Below are 10883 nucleotides of genomic sequence, written 5' to 3'. Positions count from 1 at the left end.
GAGAGAGAGAGAGGTGGAGCAAATTAACAAGCGAAACCCAATAACGATGAAGGTCCATTCTGCAAAAACCCCAACTACTTTTCATGTTGCCACAACGCACCACGCCACGCCAGAGCCACGACGCCTGCAGTGAAAGGAACCATCCATCCATTCCCCCGTTTTTGGTTATGGAATAAGGATATGCCGCAGGTTCTCTTCACGCGTTGACATACGTCGCACAAGCTTCCCACAACTCTTCGTGGCTTGTTGATGCAGCGATCCACTCTTTGGGTCACCACAATCACGACGCCGCTCCCCCGCAGCGGGCGTCAATTGGCTCCTGACACAACGATTCGTAATTCCCAACTTCTGCAGCCTTGCGGATTGTGATTGCGGAGCCAACAGAGTCAGTGGCGCCCCCTTGGTAGCGAAAGTGAGGTAATGCGCAAGATAGGCAGTCCGCACCGCCTCGTGCTCGCAGACATGTGTCAAGGAAAAGATGCTGCCCAGAGGGCCTGGCAGTCCCGCACGTATCCGAGAGATCAGCATAATGGCGTCAAACTCACTCACAGGGCTCCAGATCACAAATCGAGCACGCGACCTACGTTGACTTCCAGACTGTAACTCCATTAGATGATGCACAGATTGTAGAGCTGTGAGGCGAGCACTGCGTTCTTGAAGAGAAAAAGAAGACTGCGGCGCTTTCTTCTCTCCTACACACGCTAAAGACGGCGAAGGCTGCAAATAAGCCTCACACCTTAGCTGAAACAATGCAGTGAAGGGGATCACTATCGTTCCCTTTGGGACTGGCGCTTCCTCGTCCTCCGTTGCACCACCTTCCGCGACAATGGGAGAGGCGCCTCCTTGCCTCACCGCCCTTGTCCATGAGTCGATGGCCCGACCAGCCAACAACGGTTCAACGAGAAACGACGTCGTCACAAGTTCCCGCCCATGCATCACACTTGAAGGATGAAGCCAGTGCGTCTCTATGCTCTCCTGGCACCATGCTGTGCTCGTCGTGCTGCTACTTGTGTTGGGAAGAACGACATCGGTCCACCTTTGGGACACAACACTACTCAGAAGAGCCACATCCAAAGCGCGCCGTGCCGCGTGCAACTCCAACTTGTCGCGTGAGATTCCTTCGTCCTTCCGGGCATCCGTTAATGCTTGAACGTAGAGACTAAACCACTGACCATACGGCAGCGATGTAATACTTCGATGCGGCACAGAAGCCACACGTTCAAGTAGGCTTGCAAATATATTTCCTTGCATGAAGTATTTTCTTCCTTCCCTTTTTTCGTTCCTTTTCTACTCCCCTCCCCTTCAAATGCTGACAGCAGAAAAGTGAAGTGAGGAGGTAAAGGAAGAAAGAGAGGGAAATGGACAGCCACACGTGCACATGTGTGTAGGTGGGTCGGCCAATTCATACACGTAATATACTTATATAAATATATAAATTAAATAAAATAAACAAATAAATAAATAAATAAAGAAATATGTGCATATATATATATATATTAGAATGTATGCGTGTACTCACTAAGAAATCGGCTGCGCAGCTTTAGAGATTCTTGTCGCGCCGGAATTAAGAGGTATACACCACTTTTAATTGCAATAAAAGTTGTGCCTTTTTTCCCAGCGTTTCGCAGTTTTCTTCAGATATATATAAATAAAGATATATATATATATATATATCTATAGATATATAATGACCTGGATTAGACATGTGGGTTTGCTCTTGCTTCATGTTGGTGAAAGACGCATCCTCACGGCGTCCCGCATCGTCTCTGTCACCCGCCTCCTATCGGGTGCCTTGAAGATGGAAGTTCCAGCAACAATAATGTTCGCTCCCGCCTCTGCGGCCGCGTGGACTGTCCCTTCACTTAGGCCCCCATCTACCTGTATATTTAGAAGGGGATGCGCCCGGCGCAGTTCCTCGACCTTCGGCATCATGTCTTGCATGAACGATTGGCCACCGAAGCCAGGCTCGACGGTCATGACAAGCACCATGTCCACCAATTTCTCCTCTAGAAGCTCTGACACTGCACTTGCCGGTGTGCCCGGTTTGAGCGCCACTCCGCACTGCATCCCGGCGGCGCGAATCTGATTTGCAACCGCCTTTGGGTCTTCCGTTGCCTCCAAGTGGAACGTCATCTGTGAGGCCCCGGCCCTCGCCATTTCATCCACCCACCGGTGAGGGTTAGTGATCATGCAATGCACGTCCAGAAAGGCCTCTCGCAAATGCTTCCGCAGGGACTCCACCACACACATGCCAACGGAAATGTTCGGAACGAAGTGTCCGTCCATCACATCCACATGTATCCACTCCGAGGCGCCCCCCTCATCGGAGAGGACATGCACGCACTCATCAAGAAGGCGTGCGAAGTCGGAGGCGAGGATGGATGGCGCCATGAGCGGCCGCAGCGGCTCAGGACGGTGGGCGCTCAGCCAAGTGGTGCGGTCATGGTGATTGAACATTTTGCAGACTTGGGGAAAACAAAAATTTTCTGTATGAGAGGCGCCAACGCAGCAAAAGTCAAAACACACGTAAACGCACACGCAGACGCACAGAATGGAATAACGGCAGACGCAAACACGTGAGCCCGAGAACAGGGACCAGCGGTGACAGGACACGGAGGAGGACTAGAAATCGGCTCCCCCAGAAAAGATTAGATTCGGGGTCGACCGACCAAAATACTGCAGAGAAATTCCACACCAGACAAGGTCTCGCAATAACGCTGGGGGAGCTGATAAAAAAAAAAGGCACAGACGAATACGGAGAGGACGGTTATAGTAAAAATAACTCCCCTTGCTTAGTTTCCTCCTCCTCACCGCCGCCACCGGAGTCGCACCTTTCCCTCTCAGCCCGCAAGCAAAATCCATGACTCATCCAACATGTGCCGCGCCTTGCAGGCCTCCCATTCGCCCAAGACGCGGTCCGGAAGTTGCTCGAGGGCAGCTTCCAGCGAGAAGACTGCGATGCAGCCACCGGCACCTCCTGCGCGCGAAGAGTGTCCACTCAAGCATTGCGACAGCTGCACTGCTTGTGGTGGATTTGCCAAATCGGCGCGGAGGGCAAGAATAAGCTCCTGCAGCCATCCATGCATTTCTGAAAGAACGGCTAAGAGTGCATGTATCCCAAGCAATAGCTGCGGACTGTGCGACAGATGCTGATGGCGTTCTTTGTCTCTCAATTGAGGACAAGCAGCGGAGGTCACTGTCATGATCGAGGCTCCCGGTTGTTGACGCAGCAGCGGCAAGGACGCATCCTTCGCCTGCTGCAGTTTGCTACACCACCCCTGCTGTGAATTGCCGAGGGAGCGGAGAAGCGTGCTCACATCCTCTGCATGCTGAGCAATAATGAGCTCCACAGCAGACTCGGGAAATGCAAGAAGTACACCGAGTGGGTCGGTACAGCAGCGCAACGCATTACCGCCACCACAGGAAGAAGGCGAGGAGCAACAAATGCGTCGTGTGGCCTCTTCCACAACTGTCCGCTGCGAAGTAAGGTTGCTGATAGCGCTGAGACTGGCCACAACAGAGTCCAGGAGGTTTTGGCATTCACGGAAGCGTTGCACCACTAACGCGGCCATCAATCCCCCCCCCCCCTCAGCAGCTACAAACCTCCACCCATACACCCGGCAAAAAGAAGAGCGAGAGAAATAAGAGAAGCAGAAACGCCGGACACGAGAGAACCATTAATACTGGTACACACACTCTCGCTTCCCATCATCCCAGGTATACAAAACAGCAGCAACCGCAGCAGAAGCACGGCGCCCACAAATAATACTCAATTCACACAAATACCCTTTCCTCTCTTTGAGAGAGACGCACATACACTCGCTTGGCGTACTTGCCATTCTTTAACCACACACCGTCATGCGTCTTCTGCTTCCATTGCACAACTCATGTGCAGTTCACGCCATATCCTCGCATTTTTTCCACATCGGGGTGGAGATAAGGAATAAGAAGATCTTCTCAACGAATATCCCCCCTCTTTCTCGTTAAAAGCTCTTCCCCGCACCCCCACTCCCTCCTTCCGTCTCACTCTAGGTGTTTCTCTCGAGCCTCACTTTACGCCTTCACCTCCTCTGTTCTTCACCTCTTCTGTTTGCATGCCAACTATCCGTGCATGTGCATATACGCGCGATCTAATTACTGCCTTTCATTTACCACAGTATGACTTTGCTGCGGTGGTGCTACGAACTACACAAATGAAAACGGTTGCTCCTCCACCGAGGGCTTGCGCGTCACCGCGTGTGCCGCAACAACGCCTACGGACGACAGAGCCAGCCAGAACACCACCGAACTACCATTCGTGAGGAAAAAGGAAAGACCAGCAAACAGTATAATAAACAGATACGCCTGCGAGAAAGTAATCCTGTGGTTCGACACGGTGAAGTGATTGCTGTTCGTTTCCGCCGCCTCCACCCGCTTTGCACTTACAAACCAACACATCGCCGCAGTAAGCAAAAAACACAAGGAAAAAGTTGGATTCAGAAGCAACACATACGAAGAACACAAGAGTGACATGATGATGTAGTTGTGGTAGTAGTGATTGATGTTGCGGTTGAGGCGACTGAGGGAATCATTGAGGCCCGACGGAGGCGAAAAGCTCTGTCGGTCGAAGAAGTCCTTCCATGGACGCACCATGGCGAGTCGCCGGCGTGCTCCGTCCAGTGCATGTGCGTAGTAGTGCCGCACCTTGCCTACGAAGGTAGAGGGAGGTGCGGCGGCGGCAGTCTCCGCTATCCCCACCTCGGTGGTGTCTGCGGCGCCGTCCACAAACGCCATGTCAGTTCTCCGCGGAGGAGCACTTGCCATCATGGGACTACGCAGTTTGTAAACGTGTCTCGCAGTCAACCTACAAAAGGAGGTGCGTGTTGGGATCTCCAGAGCAGCAAGACCCAACAGAGGGAAAGCGCAAGGACGTCGAACTTCTCATTGAAGAAGACAAAAAAAAGGAAGGAGGGAGGGAAGGAAAAAGATGTACTGAGAAAAACATGAGCAAAGCGACAAATGCCGGAAACGCATTTACACACGTGCACGTGGATAGCGAGAGTGAGCGAGGGAGAAAAACACGGTAAAAGTGATTCAACGGAATTGCAATGAAAGTTCAAGCAAGGAATTACGTTTTTTTTGCTCTCTCTCTCCCCCCCCCCGTATACGACGGGTCTACACAGCCCGTCTTCTATACGCCGCTTTCCTCTTTCTCTCGCCCATACGCAAGGTAACAGGAGAGTGGCCTTCCCCTTCGCTTGGAGGTAGTGGTGGATAACTCTATTTGACTCTCTCTCTCTCTCTCACACACACACAGAGGCACATGCATCCATTTTCCACTCTATCCAATGCCCTGCATGTTTTTTTTGTATTTGTCGTTACGCCCGCCCCATGTTCATATATTGTTCTCCTTTCTTGGCTACCTCACGGGATCAGCAGGGTCCCGTTTTTTTTTCCTTTCGGTTGTTGTTGTTTTCCTCACCCTCGCCTTATCCTGCGTGTGTTTCTCTATCCCGGCACTATATTTCACCCCTTGAAGAATTTGATGCGCATCTTGAGTGAGCGGCGCATGATGTCCAGCAGGTCGGGCGCTCTCAAACTAGAAACGCCGTTCACACTTTTAATGCGCCACTCCGTCTTCACTGGTGGCTTCAAGAAAGTCTGGTAGAAGGGATGCCTGCGCCTGGCGTCACGCGCCGATGCCAACTTTGGTAGCGACGTTATCCGCATTGCCCGTTCTACTCCCTCACCACTACTCTCAAGCGACAATCCCCACTGCCCTTCATTGGAGTCGCGGCGTATTACCATTTCCTCCGGTGTCAATAGCTCTATCGTGACATTGTTCGGTAAAACGAGGGGCGCAGGAGTGTCGCCTTTTGCCAGTGGCCCTTTAGACGCCTCCTTCAAGTTCTTCTGCGGCCTTCCCTCAGTACCCAACGTGTCGTCCAGTGCGGCGTCCTCGTCGGCGACCATTGGGTACGTCTCCTTCACGTCGTCTTCCTCCGCGTGCTGCTCAGGCTCCGCCGCCAGCTCCTCTGCCTCATTCGCGTCCGCAGTGCACGCATCATCGGCCTTCGCATCTAAATCCTCCGCGTTTTCGTGAGCATCTTGCTGTTGACTCTTCACCTTCCGTGCACGTTCCCCGGGTCGTCTGACGCTCTCTCCACTCACCAGTGGCGTCTCCTTCACCTGCTCAAGCTGCTCCTGGCTAAGGGCCACAGCCAGTCGTTCAGGCATGGGCGCTCGGCTCCGTGCTGCCATGGCAGGGGTCACCACTACGAAATTCAGTACAACTGTCTCTGTGTGGGCACACAACGCCTCGGCCTGCGCGGGCGTTGTCACCTCAACACCATTGACTGCCATCAGCCCGACACGCCCGCGGTAATCCGCGAAGAAGCTCCTTGCCTTCATAGATATTCCTTGCCTGGGCACGCTTCTTACAATCAATCCATCCGTAAAATTACATTCCCACGGCATACTTCGATCAGGACGGTGCAACACAAGCGTTGCACGCTGCCCAGATGAACCCTCACCTCCTTGGTTGGGCACAAGAAAGGCCAACTGCCGCATACGAGCTTGCTTCAGCGCATCGTCGGCCAGTTGAAGCACGATGCGCTTGTTCGTCTTGGTGGTGTTCTTGAAGATTTCCAAAACTTCCTCCGCTCCTCCCGGCGAGACTGTTGGAAGCGTCTTTGAGTTTATGGCGACTACTCTGGCTCCCTCGGCGGTGCAGCAAAGGAGTCGGTGCAGCTCCTCCCCTTCCTCGGAGGCGCTGCGAAGCGAAGTGTCAATGTCCACTATTTGTCCGCAGTGATTGAAGATTAGCCCCCACGGAGATGCGCTGTCTGTGCGGCGAAGCACCACTGTTGATGCCTCACGGTCGACACTCTGAACCTTCGTCTCGGTGATGGGGGTTTGCGTGGTGTTGACCTCCACCAGCGCCACCCAGTCCGCGAGTTGGTAGTACTGGCGGGAAAGAATGAGCATCATCTGTTCAGCCGCCTCAGGGGTGATCTCCATGAGCTGAACGCAGGGAAACGTGACGAGGAGATTGTCGTAAAAAGATTCAAAATCATTTAGCAGCGTGCGAGTTGTGCGCAACGCTGCCACTTGTTGCGCGGTACGCTTGTCGTTGTGACTGCCCTCCAATTCCTGCTTAAGGCGCATGCGTAGCTGTTCAAGAAACATCTCCACACGAAGTTTGACACTTACCCAAGCGAGTACATGAAGTCCCTCCACAATGCCCGCCTGAGGCGCCTTTCGGTGGGCGACGTACTCCGCCAGCACAGAGGCGACCTCCGCCCGGTCCAGTTTTCCTGTGACCACCTCCTTGTGAAATGACACCAGACCAAAGCGAATGATGTCAGCCAGCTCGAGTAGAGCATCTCGCGGCGTTAGCAGAACCTCTGATTCCCTTTGGCAAAGATCGTTTAGGCGCGCCATCACCGTAGCAATGCGGCGAGCCACGAGAAAGGTATGCGGCTCCTTGGGCAACGGAGGCTGATTAATCGGGCTGTTCGGGGCGTACAGCAGCTCCGCCGCGGCACCCCACTGTTGCAGCCTCTGAGTTGCCGTCAGACCATCTTCCATCTTGGCAGCAGGGTGACTCTTGCGCGGACTGCTTTTGGGCATAACGGCTCAACCAACCTTTTTTGATCAAAAAAGCACTGACGTTGTGACAAGCGACAAAAAAAAACGGCAAAAAGAAAAACGGAGGCGCAAACAAACAAATACATTCCAATCACACGTAATGCAGACTGCCGCGGAAGGAGAAGGACGGGGCGCGAGACGCAGGAGCTCCCAGGGCCTCGCCTCTTTCCCCGTTTCCCCTCGCCCCAGCCCAGAGGAGGAGGAGGAGGTGCGACGGACGCAAGTGCGGCGGCAGCCGCACGATGAATCCCCGACGGAGAAGCAAAGCAAACTTGATGGCGCCGACGAGGACCGCAACGACTATGGAAACTACAGTGGGGCCGCCGCCGCCGCCTTGCACGCGCAGGCAACAAAAAAAAAACAACAACCAATCATATAATATGACAGGAAAATAATAATACAAAAAAAAATTGGGTCAGACGACAACAGCAACAAAAACAAGCATAAATCAACGCAAGCTTTATCAACATGGCTGAGAAAGTCAACTTCCACTTTCTTTCTTTATTTTCCAGTTTTACTTATCTGGATAGATGCAACAGTAGTGATAGGTCACCTTTTTTCATATAGGTATATGTATACCTTTCCTCAGTTTATTTGGACCTCACTTCACTTTTCTTCATCCCTCTCATTCCTTTTCCTCGACCTCCTTGCCGCGTTTGTGGCTGTGCTGGGCATTGTTTTCGTCGTGGTGGTGGTGGTGGTGGTAGCTGCGCCCCCCGTCGGACTCCTTGCCTTCCAAGTAGGCCAGCAGAAGCAGCACAAAGATGATGATGTACTGCACCATCTTGGGGCGCAGCTTCTCCAACTCCTCGTCGTCAAAGTACGTCGGCCGACGCAGCACTGCGTGTGGAAGAACGAGGACGCCGGTAATAAAGAGCACAGCCCCCATTGTGCGAAGACCGTCCCCGAACAGAAAGAGAAGCAGCAAGACAACGAGAAAAACATCTGCGAGGCGCCGATACAGCACCGAAAAGCCACCGATGCACATCCTCGTCCCGTACACCGACCGCTGCCTCTCAGCCAGGTATATGCTGTGCAGCGTAACCGCGGACACGCCAATCAGCACAAAAAACAGCGGGTTGTACAATAGGAGAAAAGGCAGCAAGACGACGTAGCAGATCACGGCATAATTTGCGGCGTAAAAAGGAAGGTTGAGGTTTGCGCGAGAAACCGCATCCCCGAGGCTTTTCGGAGGAACGAACTGCTCCCGGTCGAAAAAATCTTTCATCCACGGAAGTTCCTCCTTTTGGAGTTCCTTGACGATGTTCCACACCTGCAGCACGACATCACGCGCAAGGGCGAAAACACCACCCTCCCGCGGTGGATGCTGCTGCTGCTGTTCCTCCGTTGTGGGGGCGGTCGCTGCCTGGGTGGCCGGCAACCGTTCTCCCGCCGTGGACGAGGAGAAGGTTGAGGAACTGAATGAGTGCACCTCGCTGCTGCTGTGGGTGTCCTTGCCGCGCAGGACGCCAATAGGTCCCTCGCCATCACTAGTGTGCCCCTTCTTCATTCCGCGAAGAGGCACCTCGCGCAAACTACGGCAAACCAACAAAGCACGCACTTGAGATGCAGATGCACCTGCGTTTGTGCGTCGGAGGACACAATAGAGAAAAAGCGGAGGAAATGTGCCACACACATATACCTAAAAGGAGATGGGGCATCGACGACGATGAGAGAGGCGCTACTGAAGGCGTCCGGAATGTCGCAGCAAAACGACTACAACCGCAACTCGCACTGCCGCGAAAACTAACGTCATCAAGGCGAACTTTGGAGTTCTTCCACAGGCGTGAAAGAGAATTAGCAATAAATCCAAAGAGTAACTTGACAAAAATGAAAGAAAAACAAATAGCAAAAAAAAAAGGGGGGGGGTTGGCGGGGAACAACTGTGCATTGGCGAGAGCATACGAGGGAGGTAAGGATAGGTGTGTATGTACGAGATTCCCCACTTGGTTGAAGGAGAAGCAAACAAAAGGAAAAATGAACAAAATTCTCCGTCTCTCTCTCTCTGCCCCTCCTCCTCCCCCTCACTCTGCCCTATCGCCCTTATTACTAGCCGTTTTGCCACAGCCACCGCACTTTGCCAAGTTGGGTGCCGGAGCATTCCACAGGCTCCTTCGCCCTGCAAACGACTTCGACCGCATTTTGTCTGGGCGGGTCTTCTCCAAGCGGCCCCTCACTCGCTTCAGAAGCCGCGCCAGCTGGCACGAGGGTGCGCTGGAGAAACGGAAGCTGCGGAAAGAAGCGGTGTGCGATGTGCCGGAGGTACATCGCCTTCACGTCGCACAGCGGGCCTGGGCGCAGCAGCAGCTTTTTCAAATCCGTAAACAGGCGGTGCGGGCGGGGAGTCGCGCGGGGGCGGAGACGGTTCAGCCACCATGCGCAGCGATGGGGGAAGCTGGTCGCTTTCGCAGCTCGAGCGTCGTCGCGAAGCGAACCAGAGAGGAGCGAGAGTGACGAGGAATGGCTCCCGCCACCCAGGCTACCGTGAGGGGCACCGTCGTCGCGGGCCCTATTGAGAAACCTCAGTGCCCCGCGTTCGAGGCAATGACAGAGCAAAATAAGAATTTCCATGAGCTTTGGCAGGAGGGCAATCAGACAATTTTGTCGCCGGCTCAACTGCAGCGTGCAGGTGCGCCGGAGGAAGGCGAGAATGGGGCGCGTCACAGGGTCAAGCCGCCGCGAGTACGGATGCAGCACAAGGGCGGTCTCCGCTATCGTCCTGAAGCTGTGCAGGCTCGCGCCGTCCATGATCCGAAGCGAGGTGGAGGAGATGCGTTCATCCGTCCGCGCCTCCCGCGCGTCTTCGTCGGCGGTGGTGACGACGTTCAAAGGACGACGTGGCAGCTCCGTGACGTCGGGTAGGACGGCGCGGTAGCACTGCTGCCACACGTACGCCACCATGCGGTAGCGCAGCACAAACGGCAGCTCAAGCTCCAAGCGGAAGGAGTCTACCGTTTGGTGAGCCAAGCGATCGTATTCAAACAAAGACACAGTCGACGGCAGACACCCCTCCTCACGCGGATCGGCGTCCTGCCTTCTGCTGCCGCTGCTTGCGGTCCACACGGCGGTCACCAAGGCGTACGCGAAAGACACCCGCTTTCCCTCTTCCTCACTCCCCGGCATCGTTTCCCAAGTCCAAAGTATCCTGCCGCCCCCGCTGTAGCCTGTGCACAGCTCCGGCGCTACCGCGGTGTCTCAAGTTCAAGGAAATCAGAGAAAAAGGCTGGGAAGAAAAGGGGATAAGAACAATAGCA

The 10883-nt window shown here is 54.0% G+C and overlaps 7 protein-coding genes across 7 annotated transcripts, besides 5 other annotated features; all 7 read right to left on the bottom strand.

Moving 5' to 3' along the window:
* Window positions 1-165: 165 nt before the first annotated feature.
* Window positions 166-1251, bottom strand: Tco025E_03451 (uncharacterized protein; the record flags this gene model as incomplete). Its single annotated transcript, XM_029370369.1, has 1 exon — window positions 166-1251. One exon carries the CDS (start codon window positions 1249-1251, stop codon window positions 166-168), a length of 1086 nt encoding a protein of 361 aa, XP_029229487.1.
* Window positions 1252-1411: 160 nt separating this feature from the next.
* Window positions 1412-1496: a microsatellite.
* A 142-nt stretch (window positions 1497-1638) lies between these two features.
* Window positions 1639-1687: a microsatellite.
* Window positions 1688-1722: 35 nt separating this feature from the next.
* On the bottom strand, window positions 1723-2457 carry Tco025E_03450 (ribulose-5-phosphate 3-epimerase; the record flags this gene model as incomplete). Its single annotated transcript, XM_029370368.1, has 1 exon — window positions 1723-2457. One exon carries the CDS (start codon window positions 2455-2457, stop codon window positions 1723-1725), a length of 735 nt encoding a protein of 244 aa, XP_029229486.1.
* A 383-nt stretch (window positions 2458-2840) lies between these two features.
* Tco025E_03449 (uncharacterized protein) lies at window positions 2841-3572 on the bottom strand (the record flags this gene model as incomplete). The annotated part of the gene is made up of 1 exon (XM_029370367.1): window positions 2841-3572. The coding sequence occupies one exon, from the start codon at window positions 3570-3572 to the stop codon at window positions 2841-2843; it is 732 nt and encodes a 243-aa protein (XP_029229485.1).
* Window positions 3573-4185: 613 nt separating this feature from the next.
* On the bottom strand, window positions 4186-4806 carry Tco025E_03448 (RAB-interacting protein; the record flags this gene model as incomplete). The annotated part of the gene is made up of 1 exon (XM_029370366.1): window positions 4186-4806. The coding sequence occupies one exon, from the start codon at window positions 4804-4806 to the stop codon at window positions 4186-4188; it is 621 nt and encodes a 206-aa protein (XP_029229484.1).
* Window positions 4807-4940: 134 nt separating this feature from the next.
* Window positions 4941-4962: a microsatellite.
* A 305-nt stretch (window positions 4963-5267) lies between these two features.
* Window positions 5268-5284: a microsatellite.
* Window positions 5285-5505: 221 nt separating this feature from the next.
* Window positions 5506-7611, bottom strand: Tco025E_03447 (uncharacterized protein; the record flags this gene model as incomplete). Its single annotated transcript, XM_029370365.1, has 1 exon — window positions 5506-7611. One exon carries the CDS (start codon window positions 7609-7611, stop codon window positions 5506-5508), a length of 2106 nt encoding a protein of 701 aa, XP_029229483.1.
* Window positions 7612-8254: 643 nt separating this feature from the next.
* On the bottom strand, window positions 8255-9139 carry Tco025E_03446 (putative RAB-interacting protein; the record flags this gene model as incomplete). Its single annotated transcript, XM_029370364.1, has 1 exon — window positions 8255-9139. One exon carries the CDS (start codon window positions 9137-9139, stop codon window positions 8255-8257), a length of 885 nt encoding a protein of 294 aa, XP_029229482.1.
* A 478-nt stretch (window positions 9140-9617) lies between these two features.
* Window positions 9618-9660: a sequence feature (GA-rich).
* Window positions 9661-9678: 18 nt separating this feature from the next.
* Window positions 9679-10752, bottom strand: Tco025E_03445 (uncharacterized protein; the record flags this gene model as incomplete). Its single annotated transcript, XM_029370363.1, has 1 exon — window positions 9679-10752. The coding sequence occupies one exon, from the start codon at window positions 10750-10752 to the stop codon at window positions 9679-9681; it is 1074 nt and encodes a 357-aa protein (XP_029229481.1).
* Window positions 10753-10883: the final 131 nt, after the last annotated feature.

The sequence above is a fragment of the Trypanosoma conorhini genome (assembly GCF_003719485.1).
Source record: "Trypanosoma conorhini strain 025E chromosome Unknown Tco_14.4_contig_00156, whole genome shotgun sequence".
Lineage (NCBI taxonomy): Eukaryota > Euglenozoa > Kinetoplastea > Trypanosomatida > Trypanosomatidae > Trypanosoma > Trypanosoma conorhini.
This window is presented reverse-complemented; position numbering and strand designations above follow the sequence as displayed.